At 47.9% G+C, this 22319-nt stretch overlaps 1 protein-coding gene across 3 annotated transcripts in view; it reads left to right on the forward strand.

The window, feature by feature from the left end:
• Positions 1 to 6: 6 nt before the first annotated feature.
• Positions 7 to 22319, forward strand: part of TPCN1 (two pore segment channel 1) — a 41755-nt gene continuing 19442 nt past the window's right edge. The window contains exons 1-5 of one of the 3 annotated variants that reach the window (XM_039726035.1): positions 7 to 219; positions 17298 to 17422; positions 19847 to 20023; positions 20840 to 20953; positions 21182 to 21312. In XM_039726035.1, the coding sequence (XP_039581969.1) occupies positions 108 to 219; positions 17298 to 17422; positions 19847 to 20023; positions 20840 to 20953; positions 21182 to 21312 (659 nt within the window). In that variant the 5' untranslated portion in view covers positions 7 to 107. Of the gene's footprint in view, positions 220 to 14187; positions 14640 to 17297; positions 17423 to 19846; positions 20024 to 20839; positions 20954 to 21181; positions 21313 to 22319 lie in introns of those variants that run through there. The other 2 variants (XM_039726034.1, XM_039726036.1) reach the window with 2 other exon arrangements.

The raw sequence follows: 22319 nt of genomic DNA on the forward strand, positions 1-22319 counted from the left end.
CTGCGTGCCCGAGCCCCGCCGGCAGCCCCGCCGCACGGCTGGCCCCGCAGAGCCGCTGACAGCCCGGCCCGCGGCCCATCGCCCCGCAGCCCCCGGGCCGCAGCGGCATGGCGGTGAGCATGGACGATGATGTGCCGCTGATCCTCACCCTGGACGACAGCGGCAGCAGCGCCTCGGCCCCGCTGGACGAGCCGGATCGGGAGGAGCTGCCGAACGAAAGTAAGAGCCCTTGGGCGCTGCCTGCCCCGTGCGTGTCGCTTTGGGGTGGCCGCTGCTCCCGGTGACGCTCGCAGAGCTGTGGTCACGGTGCCCGGTAACCACAGGTCACGGTGCCCGGTAACCGCAGGTCACGGTTTGTTGCAGTGGATGCTCCAAGTGTGGGGACACGAGGCTTGATTTTATTTTTCTCTCAGAAGGCTGATTTATTATTATGTTATATATTATATTAAAGTACTACATTAAAACTATACTCAAAGAACAGAGAGAGAGAAGGATCAGAAGGTTGCAAAGAACAAGAATAGAACAGAGTAGAGTCTATAACAAAATCCTGTGACTGCTCGCAGCCTTGGCACGGGTGGCTGCGATTGGTCACTGATTGAAAACAATCCACATGGACCAGTGGAAGATGCACCTGTGGCATTCCACAGCAGCACACAGTTATTGTTTACATTTCTTTCCTGAGGCTCTCAGCTCCTCAGGACGGGAAAAAACCTAGGAAAGGATTTTTCATAAAATGTCATGGCTACAGCGGTGCCCGGTAGCCGCAGGTCACGGTGCCACCACTGTGCCTCTTGTTCTGCTGCTCACAGCCCCGTGTGGCACCGCGGGGCCGGGCAGTGCTGCCCGTGCTGTTCTGCCACCCAGTTTTGTGGTTTCCCCTGGGACCTTAAGCCCTTCCCCTGGCGCTGTCCCACTGCAGCTATCTCACAGCTCCGTAAACATCTGCACTTTGTGGGCTCCTTTTGGCTGGTTCTAGTTTACATTCTGATCTTTCCAAGAAGGGAAGCGTTGATAAATCCCTTCTGCATCTTTATTGTGTTCTTACCAAAGAGCCTGGAGTACTTTTAGGTGATATGTGCTGTTCGGTGGGGCACAGCCAGCCTGTGAGCATTGGCAGGGGGAGAACAACATCCCTCAGAAGCTTTGCTTTTCTCCTCAGTGTGTCTTCATTAAATCCCTGCAGCAGGCTGGATGTGGCCAGCAGGTGTGTCTGAGCGTGTTCAGAGAGTTTCTGGTTGGTGTTACACCTCGTGGATGTATCTGTGCAGTTTTGTCCAGCACGTCCCTGTGATTTCCATTTGCAGGTGCACACACACAGGTCTTGTGATCCTGCCCTTGCTGCCACAGGCTGAACATTTGGAACAAGTGCTTCATTTCCTGGCCAGGCATCCCTTTTTCCCCCGTTATAAGTCTGTGCCACACTGCCTCTGAGATCTGATTCTTCTAGCAATTAGATGAGTTCCCTTGTAGCTTCTCAACTCGGGAATTAATTTTGGATAATCAAGATTCTTCCTCCCTCCTCCTCCACCTCCTCCTCTGCCACCCCACAATACAGATCCTTGAATAAATTGCCCAGTTGACTTTCTTTGGGCTCTGTTTTATCCTTGCTTCATCCCATCTGTTTGTCTTTTAAAGTTTAGCCCTCTATTTTTAAGTTAAATAAAAGAGAGATTTCTTCCTCCATCCACGGGTATATTTATAGGATTCCTTGTGACTAATTTTAATCACTCTTCCCTCTTTCTTTCCCTCACCTCCCATCCCTTCAAAGAAGAAGTTGTGTGAGGCTTAACAATTGCTTGAAGCCAGCATGACTGTGTTAAAGCACAGGCATGAGAATGAATGTATTAATAAATAAAATTCTCCACATTGAAATACAGAGAAGTTCTTTAGGGACCAATTTTGTGCTTCTTACAGGATCGCTGTGTGGTTTTTGAGAACTCATTTCCTGGCATCCTTCAAATGAAATGTCTCTTATTTGTGTGTTTTAATCACTGTTAAAGTTGGATTTGCTGCAGAAATACCAAGCTTATGCTCTGGAAGCAATGGGGAATGATACAGAGCCTTCTGAAGGCAGGGTGGGATGAGGGATTAGGAGGGGAAGGCTGGCATCAACAACTTGAAAGGCACCTTTATCTCTGGGAAGCGGGAAGCTTAAATCAGGGAGGCAGCACACTGCCAGCAGCACTGGCCAGAGTAAGCTTGTTTAAAAACCAGCACATGTAGTCCAGCTTTTGCTCTTTGCCTGCACAGGAAATCTGCTGTGAAATGCAGCAATGTTGTGTCTCGTGGAGGCTGTGAGGAATCAAATGTGTGCCCTCTGCTCTGCTCCCTGGGCTGCTGAGGGCTGAAATGGCATTAACAGAACTGTGTGATGTCACCTCTTCTGCCAGAAGCTTTTCTTTTCCAGGGAAAAAGTGTGAGAAGTGCTTGTCAGGGGGAAGAGAGCCTGCCAGGGTGAAGGTGAGGACAGGGAAGGTCAGGAGGCTCTTTCCTTCTTGCTTTGCCTAAACTCTCATAATTGAGAATTCAGCCAGAATTTGAAGGAGCGGCTCCCTCGTTACTGTGCCTGGCCATCATCAACTCCAAGGGATTCAATGGCAGATTAAACACAAAACTTTCACTGAGCTGTGTCCCCAGAGCAGGCTGGGACAGTTTGCAGTGAAGGATCCCCCATCCTCTCCCAGGTGACACTTGTGGAAAGACAGAGTGCCTGTAGCTGCCCCTTGTTCAATCACATGGTTGAGTTGCTGATGATTAAATCTCACCCTTGCTTTGTGTTCCTGTGTGCACAAACTCCTCTGCATTGTAGTCCATTCCCCAGCCTGTCACAACCATGTCACTGAGTGCTGTGTGCCTGTGAGGTTCAGTGTATCAGCTCTTGTGGTTTTTAAGGAACTTCTTGTGCTTTTAAATTAAAAAAAAAATCCAAAAAACCAAACCTATCCATGGTCTGGCTTTGTTCCAGTCAGGTCTTTGGATAAATGAATTTGTAGTTGTGGATTCTTGCTGTTGATTGCCTGGAAGTGGAGACAAGTTTCTGGGTTGAAATAAGTAGAAACAGAGTTTTCTGAAAGCAAGCCTGTAGCAGATGTAAAAAGGAAGGACTGAAGTGCAGGAGTGAATTCCTTTCCAAACCTTGCAGGAAAGTCCTCTCCTGGGTAAGCGGGTGTCTTGGGGTTAGAATAAAAGAGAGCTAAAGGAGGAAAATTGTGTGGAAAATTGCATTCTTAAAGAAAATGTCCAGCTGCAAAAATTAATCTCCCAAATCCTCCAGCTCTTAAGCATTTAATGAGAGAAAATACTTGCATGGGGAGGAATATTAAACTCTGCCTTGCTTGGCTTGTGCTGGGATACTGGGCTTCCAGGGAGCTCCCATCTGCAGCCACCACGAAGGGTCAGAACCCTGAAACGTTGACAGGAATTCAGACCACATCCAGAAAAATGTGCTCCCTGTGGTGCTGGTGGTTTTCTGACTGCGCTGTGTAGGGGCTGGGTAATTTTTCTTTGCAGCTCCAGCAGCTGAAGGAGACAGGGAGAAGCTCTTGCATCACCTGGATGCACAGTAATGAATGTGAGCTGCCCTTCCCCAGCCCACATTATCTGAGCATCTCCATACAAACTGCAATTAAGCTCCCCAGCCCCTGCCTGAGGGCAATGACTAATGAGAAACTGAATTTCTACAGCAGGCAAGAAGGGAGATGTGAACCTGGCTTGGCCTTTCCCAAAATCCTGTCCTGAGAGTGATGAGAACCTGCCAGGGTTTAGTGATTTTCCATCCCTCCTGAACTCCTGGGAAATGTTTGAACAGAGCTCTCAAAATCCCTCCTAAGTGCAGTGTCTGTTCCCAACTACAAAGGCAGCGTGGATAGCCTTGAAACTCTAGGACAGTGTCTCTCCTTGAGCTGATGGGAGCTATAAACAATAAATGAGTGCACATTGATTTATCCTGTATTAGATCAGATACAAGATTCTCCTTTGCCTCCTGCATGGAAATTGCTGTAGCCTCAAGTAGAGTTTCAGTGTGTTCAGAGCAGAAAGTACAGCTCGGAGTGTTGTACATGGAACAATGGGATATTGTCTGTTTTCCCACACAATGGGTGATGGCAGGGGGAAAGAAGTCATCTTTCAACTCTGGGTTTTCACAAGAAAGCAACTGCATCTGCTATTGAGGTAAAAACTAATTATTAGGGAGGTGGGGGAGCAACTGCAACCGCCAAGAGTGATGTTTTCTAGAAGAATTGTTGGAAAATGGGAACTTGTAACTACTTTGAGTGAGGTGCAGTCTCACTTTCTGCTGCCTGAAAAGTGAATTGTCAGAAAACCAGAGCCAGCCTGGCCTTTTGGGAAGGTGAATTATTTGGGAAGGTGAATTATTTGGGAAGGTGAATATGTGCCTGGCACTGCTGGGGACGAGCAGGTGGCCCAAGGTGTGTGAAGAAAATGAGATTTCTGTGTTGGTGAGGTTGGAGGGGCTGCCCCAGGAGTGCTGGGTAAGGAATGTGGGTGAGGAACGCCCAGGGCCTGTTGGTAGAACAGTGTGCCCTTGCCTTGGGACAGTTCCCTGATGGAATGTGGGAAGGGGCTTTCAGCAGAGCTGTTCCTTTTGTAGCTGGCTGCTGGACACTCAGGTGGTGGTTCTGAACACAGTAATTACAGCATTAAAGGATGCTGTAGACACCAAACCTGTCTTTATTTTTTTTATTATTTTTTTTTTTAATCCTTTACCAACCCCCAGCTAAACACTTGAGATTTGGGGCAGTTAGTGTTCTTTTGAGGCATGTGAATTACCTGGATTTTGATGTATTGGCAGCCACAGAAATCTCTTCTGTGCTGGATCTGGTTCCAGAACAGGTTTGTGTTGGCAGTGAGAGGGTTAAGCCTGTCCATGTAGTCCACAGCTTCAGCCCATCTGGTCATGGCATCATATCAGGGAATCTGGAATGGTTTGGGTTGGAGTGGCCTCAAAACTCATCCTATTCCACCATCATGCCATGGGTGAGATTTCCAGGTGTAAAACAATTCCTGAAGGGCTGAGGAAGCAGAGAATAAACACCTGACCTTTGGGAAATGCTGCAGCCACACAAACTTGGAACCTGTGTTAGCTGTGGAGGCATCCTGGCTTTGCTACCTTTGGAGAAAAAGAGGCATTTCAAATGTCAGCCACCTGGTAGATTTAATAAATCCTTCAGGATCTGGAGGTTTTGATCCTTGTGTGGAAGCAGGGGTTGTTTCAGAGGTGCTGTTTGGGCTGAGGCACTGGGTCTGAAATGCTGCAGCTGATTAAGGTGAATGAATGAAGGGGATGAGGGAACAAGGAACTGCTTGCTTTGGACCTGGCAGATTCCAACATTTCTGACAGCCAGGCTCTTAAACAGCCTTTTGGATTATCTGGTGCCTTTCTTGGATGCTGTGCAGGATATTTCCTCACGTCATGGCCCCTGGTTCTACCAATTTGCCTTTAATTAGTTCCAGCAGCAGCAGCAGCGCTTCTGCTGCTGCCTTTAGAGGTGAAACATGGCCAGAGCACAGGACTGGGGTGTCATTTTGGGAAGCAGCTCCTCCTTGCACCTAGGGTAAGTCAGGTAGTGCCACTGTGGGTCACCTGGAAAGTGCTGATGACACCTGGTGCGGGAGTGGACAGGTAGGCTTCATTCCTTTGTTATGAGGAGGTGCTGTTTTGCATTACTGTGCATGATTCATTTTTCTTAATATGCACCTGTTTAAAATTTATAGAGAGAGGAATTTTTTCCAAAGCATGAGTGGTGGTTTTGTGGTGGATTGTTGGTTATGCCTCTGAAAGTCTCATTTCTCTGACCTAACAGCCTTGCATTCTGCAACTTCTGCCAGGGCTCCTCTAATCCTTTCCTGGCCTAGATGATTTTAAATGAATGTTTTAAGCAAGCAAAGCGAAGCAAAAACTGCCTCTGAGATGAGTGAGGGGTGAAAATCTTGGAAAGGGAAACGAACACCCAAAACATAAGGAGATTATTGTTTTCTCCTTCAGTACAATTCGTTTCCCTGGGTGATGAGCTCTGTAAGCTCAGAGGAAGGAGGGAAATGCTGCTTTTTAGAAGATGTTTGGGATCTTTTGCTATGATGTTAGAAATAATGAAAAATGTTTCTGCTCTGAACCATCCTCTGGAATCTCACTTGTCCTGAGAATTCAGGTTTTAAGGCAGGGCTGTGCTTAAATACTTGGGTAGAGCTGGTGCCTTTCTTTGATGAGAAAGAGCTCTGTGTTGTCCAGAGCTCAGCAGCATTTGTGTGGAGACATTCTCTCTGTGGCTCTGTGAACGTGGTGCCTGTAGAGGAAGAACCCCAAGCACAGTAAAGCACCAGGAGGGATGGAGGGCTGCAGTCATTGTGGGTATTTTTTCCAAGCCTTCCTTGTTTTCTGAGCACTGCAGGAGAGTGGTTTGCACAATGCACACGTTGTGTCTCTCACAGTGGGATGCTCTGTCAAACAGAATCTCTGCACTGTTGACTCTTTCACGCAGCGAAAAAAAAAAAAAGAAAAAAACCCCAGTGATTTTTGTCTTGAATGCCCCATGCTGTTCAAATCTGAGCTGGTAACTGCATCTACAAGGTGGAGAAGACTTGAGTTAGTGTTCCATTATCCTGGAGTCAAATGGTTCTTTCTCCTTTGTCATCTCCTGCAGCACTGGGGATGGAGATCCTCTCACACTGTAAATCCAGGGCGGATCCTGCAGAGTGGGGCAAGGAGTCTGGAAGTCCACACTCCCTGAAGATGGGAGTGATGACCTTGATGCTTTAAGGGAGGGAGTGCCTGCCCTTTGTGTGTCTTTTCTCCAGCACAACTCCCACCTTTCTGGGCTGAGAGCAGAAGAACAGGGTGTTTCCTCCCTGAGCTGATTGCTTTCATTGGAAAATGTGGGATAAGGCCATGTGTCGTGTCATCGGGGGGCTCTGCTTTTTTGAACAGGTGGTCCTGGAATTATAAACGATGTTAAGGAGTTTGAAAGTGTTGGGGCTGCAATTTTCAATTGACAACTTTCCAGCTCGAACCGGTCACTCCTCAGCCACCACAGCTGACTTGGAAACATTTGGCTCAGGAAGCGGAACAACAGTTGGAAACAAACAGTGATTAGTTTTTTCATGGCTTCCCAGGGAACGCATCACTTCGTTCGTTTCCCCCCTCATTTTGTGGTTCCTGTGGATTTTTAAGGCACTGTAGATGCAGGATGTTCAGTTGAGCCAAGCCTGCGTACTGGCAGATTAAAATGAGCAAAGGCTGAGCACGCTGAGTTCACTCATCATAACCAATATGATGCTTCTCAGAACTTCCTTTGCCCTTGGTATCTTCACTGAGGAATCCTGCCTGCTGCCGTCAGCCCCCCTGCGTTGAAATCCCATTTTACCCATTTCAATGCTGTAAGAAGTGCTGTATAAACTAAACAGGAGCATCTGTGAAGTGGTTAGAGTTGTTGTTGATTGCCTTTTCCTTATTGCCTTCAGGGGATTTAGGCTTGAATTTGCTGGAAGTAGAATTTATGAGGCAGAACGCTCCATTTCTGATCCTTAAGCTGGGGAGAGTGCGGTGAATTTGATCGGGCTTTTTCTCCTGCCTCCCGTGTCTCTGGCTTTTGATCTGGACCTCGCAGGGCTCTCTCTGTGTCTTTAACATAATTGCTTTTTGCATGTGGAGAAGAAGGCTGCTTTTCACATGGCTGCTTGCTTTCTGGGAGCTGCGGGAGCAGCGTTAGGGTTCGGGCCATCTGTGAGTGGTGCCGCAGGATGCTCGGGCACCTGTGCCTCACCTGGGGACAGGGAGGCACCACAGCTGAGCTGGTGTTGGTCCACAGCAGCACCTTGGGCCTGGGGACACATCCTGGGCATGGCAAGAGGACACTGCCGTGGTTTGAATCACACTGAGGGGGTTTGGAGCATCCCGTGCTGCTTTTGCAACCTCGATCTGGTGATGTCTGTTTGGAACAAAAGGCTTTTCTTCTCCTGCTTGTGTGTGGGGGAAGAAAATTGAGGATCTGTCTGTCTGCACAGCTGTGCTAAGCCCCCTGGTTCCGTGGGGCTGGACATCTCAGCTGCACTTGTATTTCTCACCTAATATGTGAGTTTCTGTAGTGCCACTTGGGAATGCCTGTGGTTTGTTCCAGCTATCACTGTTTTGCAGAGAGGGAGCATTTTCACTGTTCCCTACAGACCTAGGAAAGTTTATGGCACAAAAGGAAAGTGGATTTCACTGGAATGCACCAATATGTTCCTGGTCTTCATTAACCAGGTGAAGAAATGCCTGTGGAATTAAGACTAAGGGATCAGTCCTGGAAGTGGGAGCACTGAGGAAGATGTTGACATTTGGGTCACGGGGGTGAAGTGACCAAATCAAAGCCCTTTCCTTTCAAATACAAGCCTGGTGGCAGGTCCTTATCTTTAGTGGTTGCAAAGGAGAAGATTGAAACAATCTAAACTTTCTATACTTTGAGCCAGCACAAATGCCTAGAAAGCAGAAATGTTCATGGAAGCTTTAAAGCTTTTGGAGAGGCAGCAAAAAGTCATAGTGCCAACATGCCTGGGCTGGCTAACACAAAAGATATACAGATATTTAGATAAATATATATATCAAATGAAGGAATAGCACCTGGGAGCGGAGGAAAATCCTGAAGAGAAATGTGGTCAGCAGAGTTCAAGGTGCTCTAAAGGACTTGAGAAATAAAAAATCATATTAAATTATTCCAGCCTGTCAGGAGTACAGGGTTTACCACTCCAATACTGCTACAGAAAAGCTCAAGAAATACTGAATATATTCTATATTTGCTGAAAAGCCAGATGAAACAGTCATTGTATGACCTATTCTTCCATCCCCACAGTAAATAGAGATTAAACAGCTGATTCTAAAGGCTGGCATTTAAAAATCAGCCGATGACTTTTGATTTCTGCAGCTGAGACAGTCTGTACATTGCCGTGAGAGTGACTTTCTTCCAGCCCCAGAAGGTGTTTTGCTCCAGGCAGGAGATTGCAGGCCTTCCAGCCAACATTTCCAGGCAAAACAATGGGAAACCAGCAGTAGCCCTTCTAAAATCTGGATTCAAATGATATTTTTTGTGTGTGTGGAAGACTTTTGAAGTCAAAGTTGTCCATTTGCTGAAGATGTGGTTCTGTGTGAGGGCTGTAGGACTTGAAGCAAGGACCAGTTGAGGGAAAATCAGCTGTTCAGCAGATGTCACATCAATGGTTTAACTCCTTCCTGCCTCTCCAGCCATTAAATGCAACCTGCAGTTGCTGCCAGCAAAGTGGTTTCCACCAAATGTGCAGAAGCCTTTTTTCCTAATGGAGAACACCTCCCCAGCTCTTGGGGCTGGGGTTTTCCCTGCTCCTTGACACGTGTCTTCCTCTGAAGTCGGCAGCTTCTCTTCCCTGTGTGAAGGACAAGGCAGAGGAGATGTGGCAGTGTTGTATTTCAAAGGAATCAGCGTGGTGGAGTCGTGTTCTAACACTACAAAACACAATTACCTCCTTAGCATTGCTGCACCACAGCAAATAACTCTAATTGGTCTCAGCCTGTCATGGGAAGATGCTGAGAGTTTGTTATTTAACTTTTAAATTTATGTCATTTTCCTGCTATCCCTCTTTCTTCAGGGACAAAAGGTCAGTAAGGCACATACCTTATTGCTGCCTTCTTCATCCTAGTGCTGCTTTGGCCACGCTGGAGGTTTGTTACCCAAATTAATCCTGGTTTCTCCCAAAGCTTCCCCTGCTTCCCAGTGCTGACTTTGTGACTTCCCTGGAGAGCTGCTGGTGGCTGGAGCTGGCAGTCAGAACTGGCAGCACACTGCTCTCATTTAAAAGGCCAGATTGCAGCTTAATCAAACATCTTTCCAAACTGCATCAGGGAAATCCAGAGGCTCTGCTTTGGAGAATTGAAATGAGGAACGTGCTCTTAAACTGCTGACATTGTGTTGTTACTGAAGCCAAAGCAGATCTTTAATGTGTTAAAAGCAGGAGACACTGGTTTCCCTTTTTGGAACAAAAAGAGGAAATTCCTTCATGTAACAGGATATGTTAAAGAAATGCTAGAGCCGAGGGACTCTGATATTGTCTCTTTCCATTACTTCCTCAAAAATTATGAATTAGAAATGTGTGTGTGTGTGCATTTCACGTCTGGCCTCTCTCTCTGCCTTAGGCAGAGCTGTCTCTTCTATTTTTCCTTTTTGGTGCAGTTCAGCAAAACCTTAACTGCTTCCAGTTGTTTTTTCCATTCATTAGTTGTTCCTCAGAGCCCCTCAATGACTCAGATATTTAATTCCAGTTATGGTATCATTTTATCTCGGTGTGTGTGAAGCCTTTGTTGCCGTGATACGATCAGACTGATGAGATTATGGAGCACCCTGGCTGCTGAAAGGATGGATAATGGGAGGTGTAGGTGATCCTTCTGTTGTGGCTTTGGCTTCTCCTTTTTGGTGGTGTTGTGGTTCATTTGTTGAGATAAGAAATAAAGGATGTGATACCAGCAGCAATTTGGCTTGACACAAGTGAGGTTTTTAATTATAGCTTCCTAATGCAACCTTTCATTTTGTGGGACTTTTACTGAGTAAAAATGCTTTGGATTGGACTTGGCAGCTCTGTTAAGGCAGGAACTCCTGTGTTCCACAGTTTTGTTTTGAAGGAGTGCCTGGTTCCAGCTCTCCCTGTGATATTTCATGGACTCTCAGATGCAGGAGGATTTAATCCCACATCTGTCAGGAGGCAGCTTTGTGAAACAGGGCTTAGACAGGGGGTGGTTTGCATCTGTCAGTTCATCTTCAGCTTCTGAAGTCTTGCTAACCTAATTATGGATTCCAAACATCCCAAAAATGAGGGATCTGCCCCTCTGCCTCTTGCTGCTCTGTATTCAGGAGTGAAAGTTGTCCCAGGATCAAACAGTTCCTGGCCAAAACTTCCCACATAATATTTCAAGGGGAAAAAAAATCTGGAGTGACTCAGGGATGAGATCAGAGGAGAGCAGGTGTCCTGGGGAGATGAGGCAGTGAACTGCACAGATGAGGATCTCCAACCAACAGAGCTTGGCTGCTGTATATGGGGAAAATTATCCTCATCCTTATTTTCCTGGAAGTCTTTAATTTTATTTTTTTTTTATTCTTCCTTACAAATGTCTCTGTCCCCAGGAGGGCGGTGCAGGAAGTGAACATCCAAGTGAATGATCACAGCCCTTCTCCCGAGCTGCAGAGCAAAGGATTAACTGGCTCTGCCTTGCTCAGAGCTCCCTGGATGGAGCCAGGGTTTCTGCTGGGGCTAAACCATTTCCCACCAAGCCTTAGCTGTCCTGGCACGGTGCTGGTTTGTGCCCGGGGGGTTTCCCATGTGTGCAGTGCAGATGTTGGGAGGCTGCGGCGCTCCCCTGATGAAGCAGCGCTGCCCATCAGCTGTCTGCTGGGGAAGGAGCACGAGGAGGAGGCAATGACATAGAAAATGTGACTTACCATGCTGAGGGACATCTGCTCCTCCTTCACGAGGACTCAGCTGCCTGTGGTGGTGGGGGCAGGATGTGAGCTCGTGTTGCTGCATCCTGGAGTCAAGGCGAGGACGGGCAGCTCCAGCCGCCTTTTACCACTCACGGGAAGTGGCAGCGTCCGTATTTTTAAAAAAACTTCCCTGTGTTAAATAGGAAGCTGAAGTGACTTTATTTGTTGAGCTTCACAGCGAGTGAGTGCTGTGAGAATACAGTAAGACAAAGAGCCCCGAGGCCTCTGCATATGTTTCTGCTGTGCTGTTGTCTCCAAGGAAGAGCATGACTCAGTTACGCCGGCTCGAAATATTCCAAAGTAGATTATTTCTCCTGTAGCAGAAGGGCTTGGCACTGCTCTCTGCTGGAGATGCCCTTTTTTCCTAGGCAACAAACTGACAGCAAATTGTTTCGACTTCCCTGTGGCTGTTCTCTTCCTTCCCACAATGTCCCCTGAACCAGGACAGGCACTGGGATGTTTTGGGCAGCAGGGACCAGTCCTGCACTGCTGCTGAGCTGGCAATCAGGCAGCAAAGGCAGAGATTTCCCTGTCTGTCTGTCTGTCTGACCTCTGAGATGTCTGGCCAAGCACCAGACCAGCTGTGCTTTCCAGGCAGCTCCCAGCTTTTTTTCTCCGGGGTAGGTGAGCCTGGCCTTGAAGAGACAAGCACATGTGTGTTCGTGCCTCAGTGCTTGGAAGGAGCAGGTTCTTATCAGCCTCCTTGGAGGAGGGAGGGAAGATTAATCCTCTGAAGGTGAAGCTGCATGGCCTGTGAGCCTTTGGGAGGGAAAATGCCATCATTGGTGCTGAGACAACTCCAATACTTGACTAAAATCTTGGCTTTGGGACTGAAGATGCCTGCACAGATTGTGTTGGGGAAGGGTAGGCATCTACCTGGTTTCCATGTTTTTTTTATGGATTTGCACCTTCTGTAGTGAGTGTTCAGCTGATGAGAGCTTTCCAGGAGAGAGGAGTGCTTCTGCACTGCTACTGTTCTCCTCCTTGTCCATCTCACCACAGCCTCAGGGAGCAATGTGGCTGAGAGAGCCAGAAACCTCAGCCAGCACAGGGCTCCTGCCCTGGGACAGGGCTTGGGGGTGAGCTCAGGAGATCCAGGAGCACCAAGAGAACCTCTGATCCTGCTGGGATCTGCCTTCTTCCCTGGGCTCATGTTCAGTGCTGTGGGATGCCTGGCTGGGCTCTGTGACTGAGTTTGGGAATTACAGATCCAGCAAAAATGGAGGGTGTGAGAAATAGAGGGGGTCATGGCAGTGAGGAATGCAAAGCCTGGAAAAAAATTAATCCAGCTGAATGGTAGAATGATAAAATCATGGAATACTTTGGATTGGAAGGAACAGACACATTTTTGGAGAACAGGTTGCTCCAGGCTCCATCTAGCCTTGAACAGACTGGTGACTGGCACTGCCCAGACCATGTGCCTGGACAGTTTGACCTTTCCTCCTTGCAGGAGATGATGTTTTCCTCCCTCCTCTCTCTTGGTGGATCAGGGATCTTGCAAGGCCATGTGAATGAAGAGGTGTCCTGTCTCCAAAATTGTGTGTCCTTGGCATTTCTTTTTTTGCCTGTCAAGAGAAACATTACTCACACATGGAACTCACTGGAGCAACTTGCATATTGCATCTTACACTGACTCCACACGTGATGCATGAACAGTATGAATGACAGAATAAAGATATTTTTTGCTGATTTACGTCACTTCTGCCTTCACATGTTCTGCAGTGTTCTGTCATCATGGGTGTACTTGCTAAAACAACAATATCTGGGCAGAATGGAAACTTAACATCCAAGCCATCCTCAGCCATTTAGGAGAAAGCCCTGGTAAGTCCAGTAAAGGCTTTGGAGGCAGGCAGTGAGCCAGTAAGGGAATCTCAGTGTGTTTCAGTGCAAGGCCATAAAAAGTGTGTGCTGTCTGGCAGGCAGAACATCTGGCAAACTGGCTAATGAGAGCCAGCCAGGCTGGGGGAGCTCCAAGGCAAATGGAAGAGCTGCCCTGTAGGGTTGGTTTGTAACTCTGAATTTGTAGGAGTTTACCAGTTTGTTGGATTTTTTTTTCAATACTATTTATTTAAAGTAATGCAGACATCAAAAACTGTGGAATTCCGGAGTGAGTTCAATTTGGTGTATAATAGCTGGCTGGGAAGGGTGATTTATCCCAGCCTCCTGTGGATGTTTTCTGTCCCTTATTCTCCTCTCAGCTCTGCCCTGGAGATCCCCCATGGCTGCATGAGCTCCTCCGAATGAGAGCAGTTTGTTTGCTCCCGGCCCATGGAGAGTTTTTCCTCCCCCTAAGCAGGGAATTTGTTTTGCAGAGGGAGAGGTTTGGGCTCTGGAAAGTTTATGCTCCTTCTCTTTCTTCCTTGTTTTTTTGTTTTTTATTGTAATGATGACATATGGAAACTATTTACACAGGAGCATGCTCGGCTGCACTGAATGGAAATGCTGGAGTCCCGGCAGTCTCGTTCCGGATGCCTTGTGTAAGCAGCCAGCTGGTTTTGCTTTTCCTTTTTTTTTTTTTTTCCCTCTTTCCCCCCCCTCTTTTCTTTTTTCCCCTCCCTCCCTGCCTCTCTGTTTTCAGGGAACAACTGGGATAAGTTACACAAGTGTAAGGAAGGAAGCTTTGCCATCTGTGACCGGCTCAGTTCTCTTCCTTTGGCGTGCCCCTTGCGCTGCAAACTTCACAAAATATCTGTTTTCTTTTTCGTGCTGGAGATTCCTTGCTGTGCCTGCTCAGCACTTTGACTCCTCTCCCGTTAGCTCATCGTGAGCAAGTTGTGCTAAATGCCAAAACACGAGAGCGCAGCACACGAATCCCCGCTTCGCCAGCACGCTGGTGCCTGGCAGCTCCTCGTCCTGCAGCTCAACCTTCCAAAATCTCACCCCGGGAAACACCCAGGGAAGGGATCTCGCTGAGGTCTGAGCCACCTTCCTCAGAGGGGAGGGGAGAAGCCGCTCACTTCTGCAGGCAGCAGAGCAGAGTCTTTTGTGCGGAGCTTTCCCCCGAGGAGCGGCTTTGGGAAGGGAGGCAGGAGCTGCGAGCGCCAGCGGCTGCCATGCAGTGGAGAGAGCTGCCTGCCATCTACCTCGAGGATCCCGGGAGCCCTGTGGAGAGATCCTCCTATCTCATTGAGCTCCATACTGATGGTAAACGCCGTCGGGGATGTTGTGCAGCACGAGCGGAGCCGAGCTTGCATTAGTCTGTGTCATTGTTATCATGGGAGCAGCTGAGGAAATTAGCTCGCTGGAGGGCTGCCAAGCACACAGTCAGAGGGCTGCTCTTCAAATTTATTATTATTTTTATTATTATTTATGACCCAGATGATGCTGTTGCCTCAGGGATGCTAGATCAACCTTCTGGTACCTGATGGGGAAGGAGCTGATCCACAAAATGCAGCTCCCCACCGGAACACTTGAGTGCATTTTCTGTTGTCTGTGCCTGGTTTAGACAGCAGGAAAGCATCTTGATTTCTAGAGCTGTTTTTTGGTTCTGATTTGCATCCCTGGGTGCTGTTTTGTATTTGCAGCCTTGGTCTCAGAGCTGGGACAGCTCTCCTGTGGGAAGCACAGAGCAGGGTCCTGTCCTGGGTTTTGCTGGGGTGTGTCTTTTCCTAGTGTTGATCCTTTCCAGAGAGGCTAATTTTTGCAAAAGAGCTGCTTCAGGGTTAAAGGTGATTTTGGCATCTTTGGGCAAGGTCCAGTGTGTTGGTGTTTAGGTTAATGCTACAAACCATTGCTGTTTTGGTCACAGTGTGTTTTGATCCTCATAAATTTTGTATATTCTGTAATGTAAAGTCCAGGTTCTGATTAAGATATGCTCCTCCTGTAACTGTTAAGCATCAAATGTGAAAAGGTTTTGCTCTCAGACTGCAGTTTGGGGGTGTCTGTCTTTTTGAGACACATCCCCAGCAAAAGCTTTCTAAATAATAACATTTAAGAACTTTTTAGAGCTTGCTGTATAACGCTTCTGATTTTTGCATATGGCTGTCATCTCTTAGTTAAGAAGCAGACAAACCAGAAGGCTGCCATTCCAGCTCCGTGGATAAATAAAAACTCCATCATTCAGGTTTTTTTTTTTCCAAGAGCTGTGCTAAATCAAGGGGTGTGGGGGAGGAACCGGCCTCATTCAAACATTTGTCCAGATTTTGAGTGGTATTTTAAGGGTGTGGGGGAAGCAGGGAAGAGAAACAGGCTTCGTGCTGCAGAACGCTCAGCAACCTGAGTGTGCAATCTGGAAGGTCTTCACAAACCCCAGAGAAATGTTATCTTCATTTGATTTAGGTCTCCACAAACCCCAGAGAAATGTTATCTTCATTTGATTTGGGGGTGGGAGAGGCAGCTGTGGCTGTGCACTGCTGAAGGGGCTCTGATTCCTTCCCACTCCCTGCCTCTGCCAGCAGCACATGGTGCCATTTCTCTTGGCGGCTGCAGAGTTTTTGGCATGGGCTCCCTCTCCACTCCAGAGGGTGTTCTGGAGAGACTGAATCAGTAATTCATCCAGGATTATTTTGTCACAGCAAATCTTCAGCAGGCTGTCATGAGAGGGGAAGAGAACCTCGTGGTGCTTTTTGCCCACTCGCAGATAACAACTTTGAACACAGAGAGAACGAGCTGCCACACCACAGCTCCTGTGCTCACAAAAAAAGGGGGAAATCAGCACTGCTGTGCTGGCAGGCTCAATTTTACATGTACCCACTTTGGGAACATGAGGCACTGGAGGAGGGAAGTCTCTTGTGAGAGCAGGAACAGCCACGTGATGTGGGAAATGTTTGAAACTCTGGAGAACTGAGAGTGTGGCTAGCTCCACCACAGGCCCTAAGCAGGTCTCACTGCTGGGGGTTCTCTGCTCAGTATTCTCTGTCAGAGGTAAAATAAAACCCCCAGGCCCAGAAGAAGAAACCAAGGGACATTCCCTTTTTGTACAGTAATTGTCTTCTTGCTTCGTTTTTATCTGTTTTAATAGCACTGAGGCTGCAGAATGCAAAAATGGCAATTGTTTTGGAGTTTACATGCATGCCCTGTATAACTCTGCTGTGGCAAGGGCACTGTGTATGTGCAGCTCTGCTTGGGAGTTGTTTTTTTTTTTTTTGCAATTGAATTGTTTTGGGGTTTTTTAAACAAAATCTTTATTTACAGAATCTGTTTCAAATGTTCAGTATGGCATTGTTCTGTAGTGTTTTGCTGGTGAGAAGGACAGGCACACAGAAATTTCAGAATTAATGCGTGGAGTGTGAACAGAAAATTCATCTTGCGGTTTGTTTGCATCAGAGGGGTGTCGGTACTTATCAGCACCTCAAAGTGTTGATGTGTTATTTAGTGACTCTGAAGTGCTGGGGAAATGGGGCTTTCTATTCAAAGTACTGACAGCTTCTCTCCTCTCACTGGTTCCCCGTGGCAGGGGCTGTGTCCATCCTTCCATGGCCTCTGCTCCAAGGACACGTGCAAAAGCTTCCTGCCCCGTCAGCAAACGCTCTTCTCCTCCCTGGGCTGGCCATCCTGGGAGGCTGCTGGCTGTTACCTGCCTGCTCGTGGTTTGTGATGTTGATAGCAAGCTTCAGGCATGACAGCACACAGCTCTGAGCCAGGAGAGCTGCTTGCTGCACTGAGTAGGAAGCTGTCTCTTCTGATGATCTTCCAGGAGCGCTCCCCTGTGCAAGAGCTGCGTTCGAGCGTCTCTTTAAAGCTCCTACCTGCCAAGAGTCAATTTGTCAGTGTGCAGCTGCCACTTTCCCAGCTGCTCTGGCTGTCTGTGATCCCAGAGCCTCCTGCTGCACCCCTGATGGCTGATCCCTTTTCTTGCTGCAGATGGAGGCAGCTATGACGTGGTCAGTGATGCCTCCAGCCCCGCGGCCAGGGAGTGCTGCGCCCAGCAGAGCTCTGCCCGCCACAACTGGGAGATGAACTACCAAGAGGCAGCCATCTACCTCCAGGTGAGCCCTGCTGCGTGGGGGGAGGATGCTCTGCAGGAGCTGCAATGGTTCTTGGCCACGGGAAACAAACAGCTTCTGTTCTGGGGCTGAAAATTGGGTGCCTGGCCAGGGATTCTGCTTCGGGAGTGGGGCATTGCTGGAGGCACCTCCAGATAGGCTTTGGAAGTCACTTGGGGCAACTAACAACAAAAACCCATCCTTTCCCAAGGACTGTGCTGGCTGTGGGTTCAGCATGTGCACAGTTCAGCCATCTTGGCGTGGAGGTTTCTGTAGCTGGTCACAGATTGTCATTTCATCTCTGCTCTCGCTCAGGGGGAATGGTCACTGCTCTGCTGTCCTGGAAGTGCAGGTCCCAATCCTGCCTAGGCCATGGGGTGGCCCAATTAGTGTCAGTCAAGTCCTGCAGGTCATGTGAGGCACGAGAGATAGCAGATGTCTTGGTTTGTACAGGATTAAAGGATGCTGGGATCAGGATCAGCCCAGGAGGGAAATTCATAATATTTGAAACAACGAAGAATCAAACCCCACCCATACTTCAGTTACCAGAAACACCATCCTTACTGCAACAAAAGGTTTGCTTTTTCAAGGTTGCTGTACATCTGGTGTGAGGAATTAGCCACCAAAACTGAGCTTCTCCCAGAGCTGTCCAGTCTGAAGTGGTTGCTGGTTCCATTACTGTCCATCCTTCCTTCTCTTCGTTCCCTTCCAAAGTTCTGAGGTGCTTTGGACCCAGTTGAGGCTTTTTTTTTTTTTTTTTTTTATTTAAGCCACTGCAAGGTGACAGAAACCATTTGTTCCTCTGTGCTCTGACCCCACAGGACTGAGAAATCTCACTTCTCAGATATTTTAAAACAGTGTAGCCTGGACCTTGACAACACTTGAGCTCTGTGGTGTGCTGGAGCAGCCCTGACAATGGCAGGGTGGCTCCAGCCTCCATCCCAGGCTTTTTTTTAAACTCCTGATTATTTGAGCAGCTCTGCAAAGGGTCATTGAGCTGCTGCAGCTCTGATGGTGATGGGCACAGCAGGCCTGGCCCTTCGGATGGGCATGATTGCTGCTGCTGATTGACCAATGGCCACGGTGACACTGTCCTTGAAATGAGGTGGAATCACTTAAAGAGAGTTTTGTGAGCAGTGGCTGCAGACAAGTGTTGGGTCTGGGTAAGAGGGCTTTGCTGTCCAGGCACGTTTGGAATTGCTTGGCTCCCAGGAGGCAGGATTTAGGCTGTTTGTCATTCCACAAGTGTGTCCTGCCAGGCTGGATGGGAACAACCCTGCTGATCTCAGCCTGGGCTCTGTGCAGGGCTGGCTCTGTCCTGCTCCAGCCTGGCTCTCTGACCCAGCAGTGCTTGTTCTGAAACCCAATGTGAGCTGGAGTGAGTGAGAAACATTGGGAACCCTCTCCTGAGCGAGTCTGGAGAATGCTTCACTTCCTAAAGGAGAGTTCCCTGACCTCGTTATCCCTTTGCAATCACAGCTATTCTGCTTTGATAGTAATAGCTTGGCTGTCCTTGCAGTGATTGCCTGCCTGGGAAGATGTTAATTTAAATAAAACCTCACCACTTCTTGTGCATCTGTGTGGCCCTGCTGGGGAAAAGTGATCTCTTATGACAGTTCCCAAGAGGCAACAAGTTTCTTGTGAGTGACAAAAGCTCCCTTGCCCAAACTGTTGGCTTGAGAAAGAGAAGAAGCTGTTGGGTGGTTCTGATGAAAACCCTCTAAAATCTCCCCAAATGAAGTCTCATCCTAGGGGTAAAAATAGTCACGATGTAGCTGTTTGAAAATCAGTTGTAGGCAAAATGTTAAGATGGAGTATCTGACCTTTTAATGTTAATTAAGCTTTCTAGTTAAGAGGGAATGACAAATCAGCATAGAGACTTGTTGATTTTTCATGGAGTCTGTCTTACATTCCTGAAGCAGAAAACACTGTGTGTGCTCCAATGTTTTCTCCCAGACATTTTGCAAGGCCAAGATAAGGAGGAACAACTGTCAGCCAGGTGCCCTGGAGCTTATCTGGGTGTTTTCGTGTTCTGTCCTGGAGAAGTTTAATCAAATAAGTCTGTAAACATGTGGAAGTAGTTGCAAGTAAATGAAGAGCTGTGTTTGTGTTGGGATGTTGGCTGAAGTTTCTTTGCCTGCCTTTACAAACTCTCCCAGCTCTCTGCCTCATTGTGGAAAGGCTCAGGGGTTTCTGAAGCAGGAGTTTGTGGATATTAAAGAGTTTCATTACTGAAATGTGGTTATGAGCAGGAGGGGATGTCCCGTGTGTGTAGAGTCCATTCCTGAATAAACACATCAACAACAGGCTGTAAATGGAATAGTCTGTTGGGAATTGTATCTAATCCCTGTAACAATCTGCATTCTTCACTCTTTATAGTACCAAGAGTCACTAATGCTGTTCCCTTCTTTATTCCCGCTGCCCTAGGAAGGAGAAAATAATGACAAGTTCTTCACTCACCCCAAAAACGCCAAAGCACTCGCTGCCTACCTCTTTGCACACAACCACCTTTTCTACCTGATGGAGCTGAGCACGGCCCTGCTGCTGCTGCTGCTGTCCCTGTGCGAGGCTCCCGCCGTCCCCATGCTCCGCCTGGGCATCTTTGTGAGTACCTGGGCTTGAGGAAAATGATGGCCAAACAGAGAGGAAGGAGGAGGCACTAAGAGGAAAAAAATCCACCTGGTTTGTTCTGTAAATGGTTGACAGCAGATAGGCCAGACAGCAAAGCTTCCTTTTTCCATCTGATCTAGGCAGACCACAATGAAAGTGATACTCATTTCGTGTCATCAGTTTGTGCAGTTCTTCATTCAGTAACAGAAATGGGTGGGTTTTTCCTTTTTCATGAGATAACTCAGCAGTCTGTGGGCTTTGATGGGATGGTTTCAAAGCTGTTGTCAGGGCTGGTGCCATTACCCCAGCACCACCACTGGTTCCTAGAACACAGATCAGGACTTTCCCTGTAATTGTCCAGAATGTCTAATTCAAGGGAAAACCCTTCTCTGTATAAACTCTCTCTGCCCAGAAGCTCTCCTTCCAGTGTTCCACTAAAAAAATTACAGTCTCCATCTTTTTTCAAAGTGCTTTTGCTCAAGTTGTTGATATCTTGGCCTTTTGTTTCAAATATATCAGTAAGTTTTTTCCTGTGTTGCTCAAGCCGAGAAGGGACATGGATTTCAGGAAATTCTGGCCTGGTACTGCTTAGAGGCAAATTGCACAGGCTTTAATAAAAGCACAAAGCAGTAGATACAGAAATTTTGAGAAACACTGCTATGTTAGCTGTAAAAGAGTGGCTTGGGGTTTTCCTGCATGCCACAAGGCCATGCTCAGACTGCTGTCAAACCCAAGAGCTCCTTGGAAAAGGAGGGGCAGGAGTGTGGCCTCTGCTGTGCTGCTGTTCTCACCACCCCTGTGCTGTGGCAGGTCCACGCTACCCTGGAGCTGTTTGCGTTAATCGTGGTCGTCTTTGAGCTCTCCATGAAGATGAGGTGGCTGGGCTTCCAAACCTTTATCAGGCACAAAAGGACTATGGTCAAGGTGAGTTATCTGCTTGATTGTCAGGGTTTCTCCTTTAGCACCTCCCAGAACCAAAGAGCCAGATGAAATACTGGCCTGCCCTGCAGCAGGGTGACGGAGCCGCTCTGTCCCAGCTGCCAGATGATGCACGCCAGATCCCTCAACTCTCAGGGACACCTCCCGTCCTTCAAATGTGCAGATAAACAGGTGGTCAGCAGAGCTTTGCCTCTGATCCCCCCTTTCTTGCAGACGTGTGTGCTGTTGGTGCAGTTCATCGAGGCCATCGTGGTGCTGGTGCGCCAGACGTCGCACGTGCGCATCACCCGCGCCCTGCGCTGCATCTTCCTCGTGGACTGCCGCTACTGTGGGGCTGTCAGAAGGTGAGGCTGGGCTGCCTGGGGCTCTGCCCTCGCTCCTGGGGCTGGGCTGGAGGGAAAGCACTCACATCCTGTCGAGTTGGGTGTGGGTCTTGGATCTTTAAAGAGACGGAGCTGTTGTTGGTTGTTGTAAAGTTGTTTATCGCGTGATTGAGTTCAGAGTGTTGAAGTCTGTGCTAAAAGCTTCCTGGCATAGAGTGCTGGTGTTCTGAGCAGCAGCTAGCAGCAGCTACCCCTTCTTTTCTTCTTCCCCTTTGCACCCCAATACAGGGGGATTTTATTCATAAATTATCCAGTCAGCTAAAAACACAATTCTAAAACATTCTTCCTGCACCTACCCAAGCTTGATTCTAGAGTGTGAAAGTAGTGTCAGTTCTTACCCAAAATCTACACAGGGAGTTCTGTCTGTTCATGCAAATAGTTCTGTCTGTTCTATCCAGAAATGCAAGCAGTCTTCTGCTATGTTTTCATTATGCCTGCAGCTAAATTAATTTTGTGAAAGGTAACACTACAGAACTTTAAACTAGGCTTTATGGCTTTTACTAGCTAACACAGTCTCTTAAGGCACTTAAGATATATTTCTACTTACTTAAAACTAAAACTTACAATTTTACTTCATGTCTGTGTGGCCCAATATATTTCATTTTTTCTAAAGGTTCTAATTTAATCCCTGCATTCCTTTCTCTCTCTGAGGGACTCAGGCTTATATTTCATGCATTCCAACAAAATCCTGCAAGCATCCCAGGGAAGTCAGTGTCTTTCACTGGCATTTGTGTTGGAGATGGTTCCACTGTGAGCTAAGTGTGGATGTGCTGGTGGTGCACAGGCTTGGGTGTGTAAAGCACCTCAGAGACCAGCACAGGGTGTGGCTGCCCTGGCTCTGCTCCTGGGCTTGCCTGGAAACTGCCCAGTGAATCAGGGCTGGTCTTCAGTCTGCAGAAGGAGAACTGAGAGTGTGACATGAGTGTTGTTTGCAGTACCTGAGAGCTGACTGCAAAGGACAGATGGGT

This window comes from Passer montanus, unplaced genomic scaffold (genome assembly GCF_014805655.1).
Source record: "Passer montanus isolate IOZ18808 unplaced genomic scaffold, ASM1480565v1 scaffold57, whole genome shotgun sequence".
NCBI lineage: Eukaryota > Metazoa > Chordata > Aves > Passeriformes > Passeridae > Passer > Passer montanus.